General features: G+C 43.1%; 1 protein-coding gene across 1 annotated transcript in view; it reads right to left on the bottom strand.

Moving 5' to 3' along the window:
* Positions 1–22,196, bottom strand: part of LOC100665839 (BOS complex subunit NOMO1) — a 63,877-nt gene that overhangs the window by 5,550 nt on the left and 36,131 nt on the right. The window contains exons 16-27 of the mRNA XM_003421878.4: positions 22,013–22,100; positions 19,044–19,107; positions 18,382–18,477; positions 12,904–13,122; positions 12,718–12,800; positions 11,725–11,884; positions 11,454–11,580; positions 9,539–9,652; positions 7,850–7,977; positions 6,847–6,988; positions 3,180–3,263; positions 1,400–1,510 (exon numbers count right to left, since the gene is read on the bottom strand). Coding sequence (XP_003421926.1) covers positions 1,400–1,510; positions 3,180–3,263; positions 6,847–6,988; positions 7,850–7,977; positions 9,539–9,652; positions 11,454–11,580; positions 11,725–11,884; positions 12,718–12,800; positions 12,904–13,122; positions 18,382–18,477; positions 19,044–19,107; positions 22,013–22,100 — 1,416 coding nt within the window. The remainder of the gene's footprint in view (positions 1–1,399; positions 1,511–3,179; positions 3,264–6,846; positions 6,989–7,849; positions 7,978–9,538; positions 9,653–11,453; positions 11,581–11,724; positions 11,885–12,717; positions 12,801–12,903; positions 13,123–18,381; positions 18,478–19,043; positions 19,108–22,012; positions 22,101–22,196) is intronic.

The raw sequence follows: 22,196 nt of genomic DNA, 5'->3' as shown, positions 1-22,196 counted from the left end.
TTGCCCATCTTGCATTGTCTCTCCATATGATATGGAACCCTAAGTCCGCAAAACGTGTTCCCATTTTGCATTTGGTTCTGTGGGCTGCTTCAAGAAGCAGTTTAGTGCTTTGATTCTGGACTTTACTTCTCTTAGGCCTGGGTTCATTGCCTGTTCTTACACCATGTGCAATGGGGCATAAGAAAGAGTAAGGTATAGTCCTGGCCAATGTAAAGACTGTGAGGCGACATCTTGCACCTGCCACAAGAGAATGCCAGAGACCCCTGCCCCCAAGGTCCAAGCTGACACTTTTCTATATTTTATGACACAGAAGAGGAGTTTTCCTAAAACAAAGTCATAGACTGGAGGCCTGTGGGTCAGTGTTCTTTTGCCCCAAAGAGTATTTTAAGTAAATTTTAATTCATTGCCTATATTTAAAAATCAGGGAATTTCAAATAATTCTAATTTCCAGCTTCTCTGGAAAACAGGGAAGTGGCAATAACCCTCAGCCAGAAATCTAATATGGCAGCAATCAGATGGTGCTGAGGAGTGGCTCTCTCTCCTTCTCTCCACTCCCCCCGACCCCGGAGATGGGGCACAGCTTCTCCAGTTTGCCCCAAAACTCATCCAGCCATCTTCACTCTCTGACATTACCTGCCTAGGACCCACAGGCACACAGGTTTGCAACAACTGGCCTAAAGGGTGGTTAGCAGGCTGAGTTCAAACCTAAGCACGTTCTCACTGAAGCCAGATACTTAACTCTATATAAACGGAATGTGCCTCTTCCTAACACACCCCCGTGGCAACGCTTTAACGTTTTCTAAGGGACTGCGGGGTATTTGACAAGTTATTTCTTCATTAACCACAGACACAGAGATTTTGTTACAGCTGGAAGAGACCTTAAGATGTCATTCAGGCCCACTCCCTGGTTTCACAGAGTAGGAAACTGAGGCATATGCACATGAAGTGATTCATCCAAAGCTACAAAGTAGGGAACTGCCAGTGACAGGGAGACAGCCCAGTCTGCCTGGCTTCCGGGGCTCACTACCTCAAGCCTGGACAGAGTTAAAAAATTATGAGACACTTTGTCTTAAAACTGTCTTTCCATGTTAGGCTCTAGATTGTACTGATTACTCATCGGGCCTCTGCTACAATCCCTCCAAAGATTAACTGCTGACAAGACAGTTATCTGAACTAGAATACATTTCTCTCCAATGATCAGCAATCACTCTCCCAAATACATGCTGTGATCAAAGTTTCTTAAATCTCAACCCGAACCCTCAGCAGGTGGCACTTTGGAGCACCTCCACCTTCAGTGCTTACAGCAAGAGCTAGGTGGGCACAAACAGCCTGTTCCCCCTTGTCTTAAAGCCAAAAAAAACGTAATATTTTAATCTTAAAAAGCTGGTCTCTAGCTTACCCACAATGTTGGGAGATACTCAGAGGAAGTGATCACATTTCCACTTAAATCAAATTGATTAATCTGCCGGAAAACTATGATGTTTACATCATCGATGTCATTATTCCCAACCTAGAAAAAGACAAAGAATGCTGGTATTAAGGAAGCTGGAGGAGGAGCTAGAAGCTGAGAGCTGCTTCATAGCAAACTCACTTCTTATATTAAGGTAGCAGAGTGTGCCATTGAAGTAGCCCAAGGTCAAGGTAAAACTGATAGCAGGTAGGCTATACCTGGCCCAAGGGCAGTTTGTTTGATGTGCACAGTATTTTTTTTCCGGCTTTTGGTTAAGTTTTAATTCCTTGTCAACTTCTTAAAAAGCAGGAAATTTCATGTTCAAAGTCAGATTTTCTGGCTTCTCTTGAAAAAGAAGAGGAAGACGATGCTCTTACAGGACAAAAATCAGTGGATTCTGAGTCCCAGCTGCCACCTTTGGGCAGAGCCTGTGCTCTCCATTTTGCGAAACCCAGACAGCCCACTTCTCTCCTTCACCCCTGCCTGGCTGAAGTCTGCACTACTGCTTATGATCCCGGCCTGAGTCACCTCGGCAGGGAAATATGTAAGTTGTAAGTCATTGTGGTATGAGACACAGCCATCGCAGCCCTTTAAAATGTCAGACGCCGTAAAGACATCAAGAAAATCCACTTCCTAGGCCAAAAACTCTTACCTGGCCCACCACTCTCCACCCTGTTGTTAGTTGCCATCCAGTCGTTTCCAACTCTTGGAGACCTCATGTGTGAAGAGTAGAACTTCCCCATAAGGTTTTCAAGGCTGTGGCCTTTTGGGCGCAGATCACCAGGCCTGTCTTCCGAGGCATCTCTGAGTGGGTCTGAACTGCCAACCCTTCAGCTAGTGGTTGAGGGCTTAACCATTTGCACCACCCAGGGAACCTACTTTCTACCCTAACCCCTCCCCATCTTCACGCTTATTGTTGCTGTATGCCATCAAGTCAATTCCAACTCATAGCGACCCCCCAGGACAGAGTAGAACTGCCCCATAGGGTTTCCAAGGCTGTAAATCTTTACGGAAGCAGACTGCCACATCTTGCTCCCGTGGAACAGCTACTGGGTTTGAACTGCCAACCTTTTGGTTAACAGTCAAGAGCTTAACCAATGCACCACCCAGGCTCCTTTCTTCAAGCTTAACGTTCACCTAATAAAGCCACCAAGAGTGAGTTTCTCTCTACGCACCCAAGCCCTTTAGACTAGCAAATCCGAGATATTTAGTAAGAGGAAAGTCTTACTTCAAATGGATCTGGCTACTTCCTGTGAACTGGAGGCTGCCTCCTTAGGGGTCAATTTAGCTAAGTCATGATCATGAATATCAAAGGACTCTGCCCACCAAACGGAATAAATAAAGGCATCTGAATATAGAAAGACTAGGTGGTCCTGCTACCAATTAAGCCCGCGTTCTCTTTATTTCCCTTCCTTGATTTGAGATGCTCCTTATGCCTCAAGACCCTAACTTGCAGAATAATGATCAGGGCTTGCAGGACAAGTGGGGGGGAGTTGGGAAACAAGAGTGCAACTTCTTTTCTGAATGCATGACAGCAATGCTGTTCATTAAAAACACCATCCACAAAAGATGTTGCTTATGAGTATGACACTATTCTACAAGGACCCTTAATTAGGATTTAAAGTTCTCCCTACAACAGCTGAAATGCAGACAGTCACAGGACCACTAAGGTATTTCTGATCAGGAAAGCAATCATACGAAGATTCAGCAGAAGAATTTAATGCCTTACCTCAATTACCCGATGGTGGGGGAGGGCCCGTTCAATGTGATCGTTGCCTTCTGCCTTGAGCTGAACATGGTACACACATCCCGGCTGCAAATAAACTCAGCAGTCAAGTCTCTCAAAAGGGGCTTATTACATAAAACCTGACCTGAGCCTGGTCTGACTGCATGTGGTCATCACAATGGGAGTATTTCTTTCCCACCTCATTGCCCAATCTGCAGCATGTTAACCTTCTTAAGGATCACTTTAAAAACCACCCAAGCACTGCATCATTATTCACAATAGTCAAAGGTGGAGTCAACCCAAGTGTTCATCAACAGATGAACGGATAAACAAAATGTGATGATACACTATTCAGTTATCAGTAGAAATAAAGTGTTGATACATCTATGACACAGATGAACCTTAAAAGCATGCTCAGTGACATAAATCGGACACAAAAGGACAAATACTGTATGATTCCACTTAGATAAAACATCTAGAATTGGTGAGTGCGTAGAAACAAAAGTTCCTTAGTGGTTCCAAAGGGCTGTAGAGGGCAGGGGAATGGGCAGTTATTGCTTAAGAGGCACTGAGTTTTTTTGGAGGGTGTTAAAAAAACTTTCAGAAATAGACTGCAGTGATGGTTATACAATATGATAAATGTCACTGAACTGTGCACTTAAAAATGGATAAAATGGCAATTTTTTTTGTTATTTTTTACCACAATAAGATTTTTAAAAGCACCCATGATGAAGAAATATTTATTTGAAGTTCTGCAACTGCTTCAGTCTCAATGCAGTTTCATTTTCCTCTACCCAAGGAAAATTCAATTTTGTTCTGTATTTCAAAATTGCAAACAAGATATTGTCCTTATTCTTATGAACTCAAGCCTTTCCTTGCTGCCCACCTATTCCCACTAAAAAAAAAACTACCTGTCAATAAACATGCACAGTGACATTTGAATGACACTCCCAAAGGCTAACAGTGGATATTATTTCTGGAACATAAGATTTGAAATTTTTCTTTCTTTTTTGTTTAAAAATACTTTCTTCTTTATACCTTTTATTTTCTTGTTTGAATGCCTAGACAAGTATCACATTTACCAAAAAGTCATTATTCTAAAAAGGCAAACACAAACAAACAAGAAACTTTAAAACAACTGACTTCTGACCACCCACCACGTAACTGATCTGATGACTCAATTAGGATCTAAAGCACTGGGCTGAGTTCAATGATGTCTATTTGCACCTTAGTGGGAAAAGCCCTATTTGTAACACAGTGTATTTTTGAACAAGCATGGATAATATGGTTCCAGTCTCCTGAAACTATGTATGCTTTGACCATCTCTGTATGCACACAGAGCAGCATCTAAAAGGCATTCACTGCATGGCAACCACGAGCCTTCCAGGTGGTAGCTTTGGGGTAATTTTTTTCACTTCCATCTTTTCTATACATTGCTTGAATCATTTCATAACAAGCACACAGTATTTTCAGAGATAATAAAGGCATTATTTAAAAAAAAAACTACAAGAACAACCAAATTTATAACCATCAACAGATGTATTAGCTCGCTGTACAGCTCAGTTAGGACTGGTAGCATTGTGCTTGGTTCACAAATAGCTATTTGCACTTGAGTGGGGGAGAACCCACTGCAACTGAGTAAATTCTGACTCGTGGTGGCCCCATGTGTCACAGAGTAGAACTGCTCCATAGGGTATTCTTGGCTGTGACCTTTAAGGAAACAGATCGCCAGGCCTTTTTCTCATGGTGCCACTGGGTAGGTTCAAACTGTCAACCTTAGTCAAGTGCAAACTGTTTGTGCAACCCAGGGACCTAAGATGTAAGTTATTTACTTGTGAAGAAAAAGAGAGACAGCACCACTGCAGCAGAAGAGCAGGCACAACCCGCTCACTCCAGTGCCTCGGCTGGGCAGCATCCGATCAGGGCAGCCGCTGTGGTCCTACCTTTTCCCAACTCCTACCTCATGGCAGCCTGCCTCAGGGACTCCCTGCGTCCTTTGGCAGCAGTATCTGGTAGTGCAGCTACTCTCCCAAGATGTCGTGACAAGCACACTGCCCGGAAAGGTCAAATGAACAAATGGGCCCAGCTGCTCATCCTAACTTGGGATCAATCATTAGTGAAACTTCAACACATCTCCAGCTTGCCATCCTCTGGGAGACTGGCAAACTCAAATCCAAAACAGTCAATGAAAAACTTCAAAGGATATTCCTCAGAATGTGTGCCTAGCACAAGCCTTATACATGGTAAGGTGCCAGGTGCCACAGGGGGGCAATTCTAAAACACTGTAAGTGAGCTCCAGTGGCTGAACGAACACCCATTAGGAGGAGGAGGCTGGCGGACAGCAAACATCATTCTCCGTGCCTCAGGACCGTAAGTCACCGTAGCAGCACGCTTCATGGGAGCAGAGAACAGCTAGGAGGAGTATCAACAGTAAAGCTCATCCAGACTCCTGTGTAAGGATGCCAAGATCACTCTCATATTAATGAATTTCACAAAAACATACCAAAAGGAGAGTGATACACAGAGCTGGGTACAGGGAGCCTGCCCTGACAGTGTGCTCCAGCTCTGTCTGCTGGCCCATAAGAACAGGTATATTTCAGTCCTTAGCATGGCCAGGTTAAGACACCCCCTAAATCCATCTAACTTCTTTTGCTTGAACTCTCTTTGCTCAGAGCAACGCTTCAACCTGACTTCCAGGTATAGGGATGCCCTGGACACAAACATAAGCATCCCTGACTTTGGGAGAGAACAATATTGCCTCAATGTATATAAACAAACTGATTTGCATCTCAGCGCATGTGATTTAGACAAATATTAGTCTGTCACCAAGACATGACTGTCTCTGGGATTAACCAACACCATCAGTTTGTGGATCTAAAAGGCTAGGGACCAAACCCCAGATCCTGGTGGTTCAGCACACTCAGTGCTGCCCAATCCCCCAAAAGATGCCCTACAGTAAACAGCCCCTTCTCAGTAACTTCTATGATAGACATTTAGAATCTATTGAATAAGCAAATAATGAATGAACAAACAAATGAAAATTGAGAGGAAAAAAGCACCAGAAATCCTAAGCCAAATGTTGTGATTTAGAAGCCCTAAGGACAAATAAGTTTTTTGTTTGGCCCACACAAAGAAATTACGTTTTTTTTTAAAAAGTTAGTTAACATTTTAAATCAGGAGTTTTCACATGGCAATCTGAATTTCTGAGTAGTCTCTTTAAAAATTCAAACTAACAGACAACACTGAGCTTGTCTCCCCATGTGGCTATCATGAACTAGAACTGAGTGGTAACTGCCCCTATACATAAGCCATGCTCTCTCTAGCCCACCACAGTCCCCACCACTCCCTACTGTCCAGCCAACTTCCTTCAACCATTCACACTTCTCTCCTGGACCCATAGGGTTTTGGTTTGATATCCCTAGCCTAAGCAATAACTACCTAATCCTAGGCAAAAGGTGCAGCAAATCCATGGTTTTCAAACTTTATTTTGGCCACAGAACCCTAACCGCATATGTCATCTGGATAAAAGGCAAGCTGTGTCAGTTGAAATAGGGATTGGGAGGTTCTACCCTTTTGCCTACCACACTCCCAGCAGTCCCGGAAGCACAATAAGACACCTCTGAACACAGTATGAAAAAAATCCACTAAGAAAACATGCTCAAAGTCTCACCAGCAATCCACGTAATCTGAACTTCCCCTCTTCATCTGTCACAGTGTCTTCTCCATAAATACTACAGTCATTCTGTCCCACAGCTTCCACGGCAACACCCTGCTCTGGTTCTCCATTTAAAGAAGAAACTGTGCCATAACAACTACAGTGGCAAGAGGAGAAACAAAGCATATTCTTATGGTTTTCTAAAGCACACAAAGGATCTCAGGTAAAGTGTCCTGCATTTACCAACAATTTACAGTGCAAAACGGTCCAGGGGAGAATCGCGACCCAGTGACCTAGGCAATTCAGTTCTAGCTATGCCACTTCCAGCCTCACTTTCCTACCAGAGGGACAGTTGTCATCAATTTCTTCTTTCATATATTCTGAAGGATGCTACAGAAAACTGTAATTTAAAAAGCCTATGTTTTATTTTAGTCTATTTTTTCAAAACTTTAAATAATGAAGCATTCAATAAAATAGAAATAAATCACTTCCCCTTTCATTTCACGTGTACTTTCTGATTAATCTCATCTAACATGCTTTTGCATACATGTGTAAAAATGTGTGTGTGTGTGTGTAGCTAGTATTTGCATAAACTCTTTCTGGAGATATTCGGAAAACTAAGAAATACCAGTTGCCTTCCGGAAGGGGAACTTGGGTGGCTGGGAGATAGGCAGAAAACCACATTACATACTCTTTGCAGTATTTTGAATTTTTACACAAGTGAATGCATTTCTTTCTTTCAAATTTTTAATTCAAGCTTAAAACTTTTAAAAAATAAAAATCTTAAGCAACTAGATAGGTTCTCTCAGGCCAGTATCAAAATAGATTAGTGACCAGACTGCTAGTGAGGTATTAGAAGGAAATGGCAGTAGTCAAAAATCTTCTGACCTCACATCATCTATGTCCCTTGTGTCCTAAATAAAATCAGCCTGAGGACTGGGATGAGTCTGTGGACAGGAGACGTCTGAGTGTGACTCCACAGCTCAGCTCTAAAGAAAAAAAAAAAGGAACTGCTCACCTGTAGGCCGTCCGGTACCCAGTGATGGTGATCTTCAGGTTCTGTCCCTCCTGCACCTCGATCATCTGTGAGGATGGCTCAAACCGGAATTCTTTCATCATGGGTTTGAAGTAATACTGCCCAGGGCTCTGCCGAGAGACAACCACAAACTAAGCCTCTGCTGCCCCTTCTAGGGATGGCTTTAGAGGGGCACCAACTCCAGGGGCACCAACTCCAACCAGTGTCACGAAACCATTTGTGTATAAATTTTTGAATGAGAAACTAATCTGTGCTATAAACTTCCACCTAAAACACAATAAAATTTAAAAAATTAAAATGACAAATGCAAAAAAAAGAGGGAGGGGGTGCATCAGAGTTACAAGCGATCAGAATTAAGCCACAATAACTCTAGGGCTTCCTAGACAGACTGAAATGGTCATCCTCCCTCTACAATAAATAACTGTACTAAAGCAATTACAATGATTTGACGACCACAGCTGTCACTGTCATGAGCCTTCAACAACCCTGTGAGGTAGAAATCGTATGTGAATTTTAAGGATGAAGAAACTGAGGCTCAGAGAGGTAAAGTAACTTGCCTGAGATGGCACAGCAATAGTAGCAGAAGGAAGATTTGGAGCTGGGGGTGTACAAAGGCTGTGATCTTTCTGAGATGGCCCACTGCCTCTCTGCGACCTCCCTGTAACAGTCATTTTACCCCGGGGACTGAAAAGATGGTCAGTTGGCATGGACCTCCTGGGTCCACACCAACCAGGGCCTCAGACTACATGGCAGATGAAACACTGGTGCTATCTTCCCGCAGTGTGGAGCCACAGCTCCCACGCGGGCCTGCATGACCCCAGAGCCCGCGCTCTCCCCACAGCCCCCCGCGGCCTCCCGAAGGCAGGCCCGGCGGGAACAGGTGACTTCGCGGGGTGACTCCGCAGTGTCGGCTGACAGGACTCCTCTCCCGCCTCTGGTCGCTTTCTTGATTTCTTTCGCGTCTGCGTGAGAAAGTGGGAGCAGAATGGAAAAGAGAAAGATGCCCCAGGAAACCACTAGGACAGAAGCCGGGGCGACTAAGTCAGCCGTCGCCCACCGTTGCCGCGCAACGCTCAGGGAGCTCAGAGAGCTCAGGAATCGGAACGCCAACCACGCGCTCCCGGAAATGACGCAGGCGACCCGGTTGCCGCCCCTTTACTTCCGGCTATGGGCCTAGGCTTGGGTATGCGTGCAAAGAGCTAGCTCCACGCTTCCATATGCGCCTCTGCAGAGGTTAGGGTGACATGGGGGCCTCTGCTTCAACCCCAACCTCAGCCTCGACTCCGTGCCTTCTGCTGCTTTGCAAAAAAAATAAATAACACACACAAGCTAACCACCAAATGCAACCTGACACTATAAACAATGTAATGCCGTGGTAAAACACAGGGATGCCTAAAAGGAGCCACTGTGGCCAGGGTAATTAATTACATTGTCTTAGTGACAAGCGGGTGACCAGGAAACAAGAAGTATGCGTGGAAGGGAACATAAATCAGCAGCATTAAGTCCTAGTATGAGCAAGACTCTAATTAGATTTGGTCCCCAAAGAAACGTAAAGCACTCCAAGTTAGTTTTCTGTTCTCACATCGTCAAGTAATACCTAAGTCCTGCACCGTGTCCCTGCTCTCTCTTGGGGATGATAGGCAGGCAGTAAATTGCATAAGGGCACCTTACCAGGTTTGAGAACGTCAGAATGCCATTATCCTGAGTCAAGAGGTTGGAACGAAACACACCACCACTGAGGGACAAGAGGACCCCAGGGAGGGGCTGGTCATCTTCAGCTTTTATCTGAGGGTGAGAAAGTAACATCCCAGCAAGGTTAACTCATATACCCATGAAGGTATTATTTCACAAATCAAGAGGTAATTCTTACTGGGTTTTTTTTTCCTCAGTTGTTATTCACTGGGGAAGAAGGGGCACGGGGGAGCCTATTCTTCATTCCCAGGAGTAACTAATGTTCATAGTGTGGTGTATAGCCTTCCAGAACTTTCTGTATCCACAGAAATTTGATAAACACTGCATATATTGTTGGCAGGCTGGCAAGTTTATTGCGGGGGGAGGGGTAAAGGACGTGAAACAAAAATGGCAACACTACACATATAGTTCTGCAGCTTGCTTGCTTCCTTCCCTCAAGAATTTATCCTGGCTTCTCTCCTGTCAGTCCACAGACAGCTACCTCACTGTTTCTTAACAGCTGCATAACATTCTAAAGCAGGGTCGGCAAACCACGACACACGGGCCAGCCACCTATTTTTGGGGTGGAAAAGGAGAAGCATCTAAATGTCCCCGAACATATTTATCTTTGTGCGTTTGTGTTTTTCTCTATTTCTGAATATTATTATTATTTAATCCCTAGGAGTAAAATTGATGGATTACATGCACTTTAAATTCAGAAAGATATTACCCAATTGCACTGCAAAGTGACTGTAACCATTTAGAGTCCCATAAACTACCTATGTGTAGGAAAACACACCTTCACCAAAACGTGGATATTGTTTTAACTGCTGTAAATTTAACCCCAAAAGCAGTATTTCGATGGTAACATCCTTTATATTTCCTCTGTGACTAAAGGGGTGGGACATTTCTTCTGTTTATTAGTCATTTCTTTTACTTCTCTGAATTGCCTTTTCATATCCTTTGTCCATTTTTTTCTCTATTGGGTTGTCTTTTTCTTATTATTTGCAGCTCTTTGAAAACTGGAATTATTATTTATGGTACAAATATTTCTTCTCAGCTTGGATGTCTTTTAATTTGGTTTAAAATGTACTCTGCACTATAGTGTTTTAAATTTTTAATGGGATATAATCTGTCATTCTTTTCCTTTAGCTTCTCTGTTGTAAATACTCAGTCAAGGATCCCCAGACTCACTTTGTACATTACATAGCATGCTTCCTTCCAAAAAGGACTGGGGGAAGAAGGAAAAACATCAGACACCATTACAGGAACATTCTGTGTCCTTCAACACAGAACAGAGCCAAGGATGAAAGCTTAAAACACTTCCTCAAAGGTATACACACATCCTCAAGTCAACAGATCTTCAAATTGCAGTGAGTGAAAGAAGCCAGACAAAGAAGAGTACATCCTGTATGACTGCATTTACATAAAGTGCTGAAAAATGCAAACCAATTTACAGTGACAGAAAGCAGATTAGTGGTTGCCTGGGGATGGTGGGTGGGAAGGTGCAGGGGAAGGATGACAAAGAGGCATGAAGAAACTCTGGGGAGCGATGGACATGTTCACCATTTTAATCCTGGTATTGTTTTCATAGGTATATTCCTATGTCAAAACTTATCAAATTGTACACTGTAAATACATGAAGTTTATTGTATGTCAATTAGACCTCAAGAAACCTGCTTTAATTAGATAGGACCCTTAGGGGGCAGTGACTTTATGTTAATGAGGGAGGAACAACTCAGAAAAGCAGGGTAAGAATGGCTGCCAACTCAAAGAATGTAATCAATGTCACCGAATTATCTATGTAGAAGTTGTTGAATTGATGTATGTTTTGCTGTGTATATTCTCAACAACAAGATAAATAAAACTTAAAATAGAAGGAAAGAAAGCTGCTTTTATAAAAACGCAGTGTTACCTCAAAGCTTACACCCGCTAAGGCATAAGCCTTAAAGTCTCCTATGGTTCCTTCCACAGCAGTCAAAACATAGCCCTCCTTCTGTGAGGCAACGGTATATTCCAGATCACTGTGCAGGGGTCCAACACTGAATAAAAGAAAGCGGAACGCTACAGACAGCTTTGTTTCAAATCTTGGAAGAAGCATCATCTGCCACAAGGAAATCTGGGTTCCTCTAAAGCAGAGCATCAAAAGGCAACTGATCCCAAATATTTCTTAATCATGGGCTTACCTATAGGCACCCTTGTCATCGGTAAAGACTGTGATCAGGGGTGAGCTTGCCCCCTTTTCACTAATGACAATCTCAACTCCTTCCAGCTCAGGGTGAATCTGGCCTTCTAAAAACAACCCTGCCTTCCCATGGATCTCGATCAGCTTCCCTGGACAGCTTTCTAAAAGGAGAAGAAATAGAGGAATGGGACTTAGTTGCAGAGGGAGAGAAGCCTTTTGTTTGGGGGCTCCCTATTAAAGAAGGGCCTAAAACTGAGATATCTGAAGCTAGCTCCAAATGAGTTTATTTAATATACCAAAAACTTCAATCATTGAAAGTAGCCCTATCCTCTCTCCATCCCTGAAAGGCCTTGCTCAACTGCCAAGGAATTCAGCAGGAAAAGCTAACAAAGACTGGGCTTACACTATTCCTATTCCTTGGTCCTCACAAGATAAGGACAGCTCCATTTTCAGCCAAGAAGCTGTGCTGCAGAACCCCCAGAGGATCCAGTACAGAGAGCTGCCCCACAGAGCCCACCCACTAGAAAGCTATGCTCTTCAACACATCTACTCCCAAACCCTAACCACATCAACACACAGAGTTTTCCACAAGCCACCACTTCTAATTTCCATTCCCCAAAAAATCTTCTGTCACCCTGTCAAGAAAATATAAAGATTGTAAACAACTCAAACATATGAAGACCAATACATTTTAGTCATTGATGGGTGGCTTTACACCTACGTTTGGTTTCAACCTGCTAATGTCAAAGAAAACCAAGTCCTTTTCCAAAAAAGATCACCTCAACTCTGAGGAAATGTTACTTTTATTGGTTTAGACCTTTCATTCATTCATTCACTCATCCATCAAGTAATAACATCTATATGCTAAAGAGGATGTAAGGTGGCTTACAAAGATGACTTCACTCTACTAACACAAAATAAAACTTTAAACTTTAAATGCAGGTAAAGGAACAATTGCAGAGATGCGTCATTTGCTCACTGAGTTGATATTTACCTCCATTGACGACGGCTTCCATTGAAGGCGGATAAAAGAGAAGCTCTTTAGACGAGGGTATAACAGTGATTTTCTCTCCAGACCTAAAATAATTAAGATGCTTCAATTTGGCCAATTCTGTCCCGCCCACTAGACAGAAAACATCAGAACGGAGGACCTGGTAGAGAAAAGCACAAGACAGCTTACCGTGCCCAATAAGAGAAATCATATGAGAAGGGGCCTTGTAATTCATCTACCATCTCTTGCACAGGAGGTATTGTCATCCCTTCTCCACCTTCTTCTTTGCCATTCTTCTCCCTCTCCTGCCTGCGGCTCTCAATCTCGGCCAGCTGCTGCTCCCTCCGGAGCTCCTGCACAGACTTCAGAGGGCCTAAGACTAAGGCGGGCTCACTGTCGATGGAAGACCTGGAGGAAATGGGCAGCCCATAAGGATGTGATCACTTATCCCTGTCACTAGTGGGACTCTGACATTTCTACAAGTAGGGACACGTGAGTAAAAAAACAGGATACCTTACAATGATATCAAAGTGGTACAGTCTCCTGTTTTGAATCAACTTATAGTTTAAAAAAACAAAAACTGAGCTTCTTAGCAATTATAGTAGTATCTTTTTTAATTTTTATTGTGCTTTCAGTGAAAGTTTATAAATCAAGTCAGTTTCTCATACAAAAATTTATATACACCTTGCTATATACTCCTAATTGCTCTCCCCTAATGAGACAGTCCACTCCTTCCCTCCACTCTCTCTTTTCATGTCCATTCAGCCAGCTTCTGACCCCCTCTGCCCTCTCATCTCCCCTCCAGGGAGGAGATGCCAACATAGTCTCAAGTGTCTACTTGATCCAAGAAGCTCATTCTTCACCAGCATCTTTTTCTATCCCATTGTCCAGTCTAATCCCTGTCTGAAGAGATGGTTTTGGGAATGGTTCCTATTTTGGGCTTATAGAAGGTCTGGGGGCCATGACCACCGGGGTCCTTCTAGCATCAGTCAGACCATTAAGTCTGGTCTTTATATGAGAATTTGGGGTCTGCGTGCCGCTGCTCTCCTGCTCCCTCAGGGGTTCTCTGTTGTGTTCCCTGTCAGAGCAGTCATCGGTTGTAACCGGGCACCATCTAGTTCTTCCGGTCTCAGGCTGATGGAGTCTCTGGTTTATGTGGCCCTTTCTGTCTCTTGGGCTCACAATTACCTTGTGTCCTTGGTGTTCTTCATTCTCCTTTGCTCCAGGTGGGTTGAGACCAAATGATGCATCTTAGATGGCCGCTTGCTAGCATTTAAGACCCCAGGCGCCACTCTCCAAAGTGAGATGCAAGATGTTTTCTTAATAGATTTTATTATGCCAACTGACTCAGATGTCCCCTGAAACCATGGTCCCCAAACCCTCGCCCCTGCTACACTGGCCTTCGAAGCATTCAGTTTATTCAGGAAACTTCTTCGCTTTTGGCTTAGTCCAGTTGTGCTGACCTCTCCTGTATTGTGTGTTGTCTTTCCCGTCACCTAAAATAGTTATCTACTATCTAATTAGTGAATACCTCTCTCTCTCCACCCCCCCTTCTTATAACCATCAAAGAATATTTTCTTCTCTGTTTAAACTATTTCTCAAATTGTTATAATATGGTCTTATACAATATTTGTCCTTTCGCAACTGATTAATTTCACTCAGCGTAATGCCTTCCGGATTCCTCCATGTTAGGAAATGTTTCACAGATTCATCCCTGTTCTTTATCGATGTGTAGTATTCCACTGTGTGAATATACCATAATTTATTTATCCATTCATCCACTGATAGGCACCTTGGTTGCTTCCATCTTTTTGCTATTCTAAACAGTGCTGCAATGAACATGGGTGTACACATACCTGTTTGCGTAAAGCCTCTTATTTCTCTAGGATCTATTCTGAGGAGTGGGATTGCTGGGTCGTATGGTAGTTCTATTTCTAGCTTTTCAAGGGAGGGCCAAATCCATTTCCAAGGTGGTTGTACCATTTTACATTCCCACCAGCAGTGTATAAGTGTTCCAGTCTCTCCATACCCTCTCCAACATTTATTACTTTGTGTGTTTTGGATTAATGCCAGCCTTGTTGGACTAAGAAGGAATCTCATTGTAGTTTTGATCTGCGTTTCTCTAATGGCTAATGATCGTGAACATCTCCTCATGTATCTGTTAGCTACCTAAATGTCTTCTTTAGTAAAGTGTCTGTTCATATCCTTTGCCCATTTTTTAACTGGGTTATTTGTCTTTTTGTAGTTGAGTTTTTGCAGCATCATGTAAATTTTAGAGATCAGGCACTGATCAGAAATGTCACAGCTAAAAACTTTTTCCCAGTCTGTAGGTAGTCTTTTTACTCTTTTGGTGAAGTCTCTGGATGAGCATAGCTGTTAGATTTTTATGAGCTCCCAGTTATCTAGTTTTTCTTCTGCATTGTTAATGTTTTGTATCCTATTTATGCCATGTATTAGGGCTTCTAACGTTGTCCCTATTTTTTCTTCCATGATCTTTATCATTTTAGATTTTATGTTTAGGTCTTTGATCCATTTTGAGCTAGTTTTTGTGCATGGAGTGAGGTGTGGTCTTGTTTCATTTTTTTGCAGATGGATATCCAGTTATGCCAGCACCATTTGTTAAAAAACACTGTCTTTTCCCCATTTAACTGTTTTGGGGCCTTTGTCAAATATCAACTGCTCATATGTGGACGGATTTATGTCTGGATTCTCAATTCTGTTCCATTGGTCTATGTATCTGTTGTTGTACCAGTACCAGGCTGTTTTAACTACTGTGGCGGTAAAACAGGTTCTAAAATCAGGTAGAACGAGGTCTCCCACCTTGTTATTCTTTTTCAATAATGCCTTACGCTTCTCTGGGGCCCCGTTCCCATCCGTATAGTGGTGTCTTGTAGATTATGAGTTGGAATAAAAGACAACTTGAGTTTATGCTGACTTGGTAAAAAAAACTTGTCAGTTTTCACACAGGACATGGAGTTCTCTCCATGGGCACCATCTTCTCTTCATTTGTTCATTTAGTCAGTAAATATTTATTGAGAATATACTATGGCGCGGACACTGAGGATACAGCAGTAAACAAAACTCCCTCATTTTATGGAATCTGCATTCTAGTAGGAAGAGGCATATAATAAGCATTAAAAAAAATAATATCAGATAAGTGCAATGAAGAAAAATAAAGCAAAGTGAGAGGATAGAGTGCTGGAGGTGAGGGGTCGCTATTTTGTATCGGGGGGGCGGGGTCAGCCCAGGTCTCCCTGATGAGGAGACATTTGAGCAAAGACCCTAAGGAAGGAAGGGAGAACACAAGCCACGCGGCTCTCTGGGTGAAGAGTGTCCCAGCTAAAAGGACAGCAAGTACAAGTCCCTGGAGAAGCTCACTCGGCATGTTTAAGAACAGCAAGGAGACCCATGTTGCCTGGAGCAGAGTGACCCATGGAAATCAGAGCAGTCAGAGAGAGGTCTGAGAGATGGCAGGTGTCAGGTGGGGGTTTTGCAGACCTTGGTACAGACCGTGGATTTCATTCTATCCTGAGTGGGATGAAAAGCCACTGGGGTTTTAAGTAGAGGAATGATACAATCTCTCCTATAAAAGCATCACTTTGGCCGCCATATGGAGAACACACTGTTGTGAAGCCACAGCCCAAATGCGGAGGCCAGTTCAGAAGCTGTTGCAATGATCCAGGCAAGAGACAATGGTGGCTGAGGCCAAAGTATAGTAGCAGAAGTATTAAAAAGACACTGGATTATGGATATATTTTGATTACAAAGCCAAAGATTTGTTGATGGATTGACTGGATATGGGGTGCAAGAGAAGGAAAAGTCCAGAAACAACTGGAAAGATGGAGCTGCCATTTCTGAAATAGGAACCATTACGGAGTAGGTTTGTAGAGGGAAATGGCCAAAAGTGTGATTTCGGGCATGTTAAGTACAAAATGGGGGAGCCCCATTCCACATCCAAGTGGCTGAGTCCAGCTGGAACGTGCATTTCTTACTACCCCCAGTGCAAGTAAGTACACCAAAAGACCCCGTGAAGTTACAAAAAGAAACTGAGTGAAGACCAAAAAGGAGGTAATACGGACTCAGTACTGGTAAGAATGTGGACTTCTAGTCACACCAGGAATTCATATTTTCCAAGCAGGAAACTAGCCCATGTAGATAGTCAACAGATCCTAACCCTTAAAAACTTGGCTCCCCATCTCGGTGAACAGCACTCTCACCAATCCAGTTTTTCAGCCAGAAAACTAGGGCTATTCCTGATACTTCCCTCTCCTTGACCCCTGACATCCTGTCAATTCAGTGCTCTCAACAACTCTCCAATCCATCCACTTCTCTCCACCTCCACTGCCCTCAGTCTAGCTAAAGCCCCCAACATATCTCACTTGGACTCTTGCAACAGCCTGCCTCCCTCTGCCTCAATCAACTTCTGCTCTTGGGCCTTTTCTAACTGTTCCCCACTCAGCAGCCAAAAGTCATCCCTCTATTTTAAACACATCAATAGCATAGCCTGGCCTCTACCAGCCTACTTCTCCATCATACCTCTTTTCCCCCACAAGGTCAAACTTAAAGCACATATCACAGTTGTACCATTACAGTTCTGTATGTGAGTCTTTGACTACTGTCTGCCTCCCCGGTGAGACTGTAAGGTCCAGAAGGATAGGGGCTGTATAGCCAAGGCCCGGTGCCTAGACACTGAAGATTCTCCACAAATATTTTCTTCACTGGTAGCTGGATGAACAGATGGTTGGAGAGAAAAATGGAAACAAACCGTTGAAAAAACCCATTGCCGTTGAGTCAATTCCGACTCACAGCGACCCTACAGGGGAAAGGAGAACTGCCCCCCAGGGTTTCCAAGTCTGTAATCTTTTCAGAAGCAGACTTTGCCACATCTTTCTTCCACAGAGTGGTTGGTGGGTTCCGACCGCTGACCTTTTTGGTCAGCAACCAAGCGCTTAACCGCTGCACCACCAGAGCTCCTTAAGATGGAAGCAGACCTGCAAAAGCAGCCCTTCAACTAAGGCAAGGCAAGAGAAAGTTACTCTGATTTCCACTCCATTTCACAATGACAGTCATGTTGCTGCAACCTTTCCTTTCATTTCTGGAGAAAATGAGGGTGTCTGATGAACACAACACCCTGCACATGACCCTCACCACACCGCAAAAATTCCTCTCAAAACCGGCATTCACATGAACCTGACTGTCAGCGAGGGACTGCCTTTCAAATCCTTTCACTCTCATGACCCTTCTTGTATCAGGTGCCATCTCTATTTTCCATGCTTTAAAGAAACAGCCTAAAAAAAAAATAGGCAATTTTTCTGAATTTGCTAAAACACTTGCAATACAATCAACAAACCCAGAGTGTCTTTTTTTTTTTTCTCTCCTTAGCAAAGACAGGAAATGTAGAGTTCAGACAAGAATTTAAGACACTGCAACAAGCTGTCAGAAGGCTCTATCTATCTCATCCACAGTTAATTTTTGAATCATAAAAGAAAAGGATCAAGGCTGTTGTGAATTTATGACTGTGTCGTAGAATTATAAGAGGGGAAGGCCATTTGTACATGCACCTAGAGATAAGAAATCAAAAATAATTTTCAGAGAGTCTATCAGAGAACACCCCGGGCCTTGTTCACCAGCCTCCATGCCTAGCCCACCACGGAACACACGTCTTACTTGATAGTCACAGTGACATCCATCATTTTGTCAGTGGTGATAGTTCCAAGGACATGGTGGCGAATGGCTGTCAACGTCAAGATACTGGGTGAAGACCTACAAATCAAAGAAGTGGAAAGACAAACACTGGCAACACTACCTTATCATTCTCAAAGGATGACAAACACATCCCTTGGGGTGACCCTCCTGACCCTGAACCATGCTACATGAAAGTGGTCTTGCTCAGAGTTACAATAACTCCCGAAATACACACAAATATTTTAAAAAGTAAACTGAATCTGTATTCAAAAACCTTACATTTCCAATTCCCAGAGAAGCCCACAAACATCTGTAAAAATATAAAAACGGCAAACTTGAGCTTGTGAAATTCCCATCAGTGAGGGTTGGAAGATTACATTTAAGCCACTTCAAAAACACAGCCTTTTATCCTTGGTTTGCAGAATTCTTAGGAAAGAAATCCTATCTCCATTTCCTTGGTCATTTATCCAAGTGTCTTAAAATCCTTATCTAGAAATTCTTTCTAATGCCTACCCTTACTTCTAGAAAAAACAGAAAAATTCCTTTTGCTCTCACAGAAAAAATGAAGCAGAGATGCACACTCATTCTCCTGGACATAATGTACACACACACCACCAAGTATTTAATAACCAAGGCAGGCTTACGTGTCGTAGGTGTAGAAAGCTTGTTCAAACCGGTGGCAGGAGCGAGGGGTCACTTTGTACACGCCTACAGACAGGAAATCAAAAGTAATTTTCAGAAAATGGCGTCTATCACACCAAGCAACTCCAACGTTTGAAATCCAAAGGCAGCTTCTCTATTTGCAGACTCACACCGTATCGCAGGTCTACGGTACCAGGATCGGAGATGCCAGGCAGGCAGCTTTTCCGCTGCCTACAATGGCCTCTTACCAATGATCCAATCCATTTTACAGCCCGCTCATAAGCACAGGTTTTCATTTTCCATAATTTGACAACCCACAGTAGTTCAATCTGCACAGACCAAGCATACAGATTCATGTACAAGACGGAACAGAAAGTACATTTCTACTGTAAATCAGACTGAGAACATTTTCTACTTAAAAGATTCTGTTGAAGAGTCAAAAGATAATCACAGCTTGAGCCTTTCCTATAAGTATCCCTAAGGAGAAGAAGGTACTAGGGAAGCCCTGTAAGATTCTGAAACGAGCACAGAAGGCACTTCTATGCCAGCAGTCTATGTAGGGGAACACTCAGGTTAGGGGCGTATTTCATCATGTGCCAGAGGAATACAGTCAATTTCAGGAGAAGCAGAGTGTATCAATTGATCCCCCCAAGTGATCGTTAACCTGTATTTTCACCAGACTTTCTATAAAAACCTGAAATTAGTTCAAACCATCCCTGCTATTTTCATCACGAGGAAACCTCAGTGCCATTATCATTAGAAAAAATGATCAGGCTTCTTCATTCATTCAACAAATATTGACAGAGCATCTACTGTCAGTCATCGTGAGGTGCCGTCGAGTCAGTTCCAACTCATGGTGACCCCATAAGACAGAGAAGAGCTGTACTACAGGGCTTCCAAGAAGTGACTAGCGGATTCGAACTGCAGACCTTTTGGTTGGCACCCGTAGCTCTTAACCACTGTGCCACCAGGGCTCTGAACACCTCCTAGAAGCCAAGTATCATGCTAGGTAATGCTTCACAGTGAGGAACAAACTAGGTATGGCCCCTGTCTTCATGAAGTTTACCATCTACGGAGAGAGACATTTAACAGATACGTGGATACCAACTTTGACGAGTACAGAAAAGGAAAAAAACTGAATGCTATGAAGAGACTGAAATGAGACTGGAGGGCCGTCTTGCCCTTGGGAAGTAAAATGTGAACTCAGCACTGAAGTTATGGTAAGAAGACAGAAGCTAGGTAAAAAGTGGGGCGTGGGGGGCAGAGAACAGCACTGACATCATAGACTTGTTAGTTGCTTCCTCAAAAGCTGCCCTCCCTCCCTTGATAACAGACTCTGGTTATGTTTACAATGGCAATGTGCTCAGCCTCAGGCAAGTTTACTGAAGAAAGGGGCACTAGAAAACTCTGGCCCTCCCCACCTCTTGTCTTCTTGCCTCGAATGTAACAAGGTTTCTGAGACAATGGTAGCCATCTTGCAGCCATAAGGTAAAAAATACAATTGAAAGGCTGGAAGATTCATAAAGACACCAACCCTAACATGTCTCAGGTACTGAGCCCATGCTGGTAGCCACAGACCTCCAGACTTCTTGTTATTGAGTCAAATAAACCCCCACTTGTTAATGCCACGGCACTGGGTTGTTGATGCCATTGTTGTTCAGGTTTTGTGACTTGCAGCAGAAGGCATCCTATTTGACAGACTGGTGAAAGCCCTGGTGGGGCAAGGGGGGAACATTGACAGAGGGGCTAGAAGGAAGAGGGAGGCAGGATAAGATGTTAGGGTATCAGGCAAAGGCTACAGGATCTCAAGGTCAGGTTAAGGATTTTGTATTTTATCTTGAGAGCCAAGAGAGGCCACTGAATTATTCATTAAGGAAATACAAAATAAAACCACAGTGAGATACCACTTCACGTCCACCAGGATGGCCATGATCAAAAGGACAGACAATAACAAGTGCTGGCGAGGATGTGGAGAAACAGAAGCCCTCATGCACTGCCAGTGAGAATGTAAAATGGTATCACCCCCTTGGAAAACAATTTGGCAGCTTCTTAGAAAGTTAAACATAAATTTACCATATGATCCAACAATTCTACTTGTAGATATCTACCAAAGAAATGAAAACATATGTCCACACAGACGTGTACACACATGTTCACAGCAGCACTGTTCGTAACAGTCAAAAACAGGATGTCCATTAACTGATGAACGGATAAATAAAACGTGGCATATCCATACAATGGATTATTTGGCAAAAAAAAGAATGAGGTACTGATACATGCCACAATACAGATGAACCTTGAAATCACTGTGGTAAGAGAAAGAAGCCAGACACAGAAGACCACAAACTGTAGGACTCCATTTACATGGAATGTCCAGAAAGGCAAAGCTTTAGAGACAGAAAGTAAATGAGTGGCTGCCCAGGGCTGGAAACAGGGATTAACTGCCATCAGGCTGGAGTAGTGAAAATGTTCTAAAACTGGACTATGGTGATGGTTGCACAACTTGGCAAATTTACTAAAAATCATCTTATGATACATGTAAAATGGGTGCATTTTATGGTACATAAATCGAACCGCAATACAGTTGTTGAAAGAGAGAGAGAGAGAAGCCACTGAAGGCTTTTAAGCAAGGTGGAAACATGATCCAATTTTTATTTTAAAAAGATGACTCATAGAAGAGAGGTCACCAGCCAGTGGTATGCTATCTTTAAGGTGAAGGGCCCAGCGGTCTCTACCCCACTCAAACTTAAGCGATCAAGAGCACTTTCCCATCTCCAGCTCTTAGTCTTTGAATAAGAACATTGCTTCCTCCAGAAGGAGGAGGTGGAAAAATCAAGAGTACTCTGAACACAGTCAGAAATTGATAGCTTGATGCAAATAGAACCATGGCAGAAAAAAAGTACCTTTAAAACCATCCTCTGGTGCCTTTCAATTTTTCTAACTAGTAGCACATCGATCCTTCCGAACTTACCAGGCTTGGACAGGCAGAATCTGTTGACTCCTTTGGAGAGGTTATAAATCCCCACATTCTCAGGTCCATTTCCATCCTGATAAAATTCCTAAGGGACCAAAGCCAAGATGATGACTTACTAGGGGAGATGGAGACACCAAGATGATTAATAATATTTCTGTTCCCAGACCAGTCATCTGTTCTG

This window comes from Loxodonta africana, chromosome 12 (genome assembly GCF_030014295.1).
Source record: "Loxodonta africana isolate mLoxAfr1 chromosome 12, mLoxAfr1.hap2, whole genome shotgun sequence".
Lineage (NCBI taxonomy): Eukaryota > Metazoa > Chordata > Mammalia > Proboscidea > Elephantidae > Loxodonta > Loxodonta africana.
Note: the sequence above shows the minus strand (reverse complement) of the source record. Positions and strands in the feature narration are given on the sequence as shown.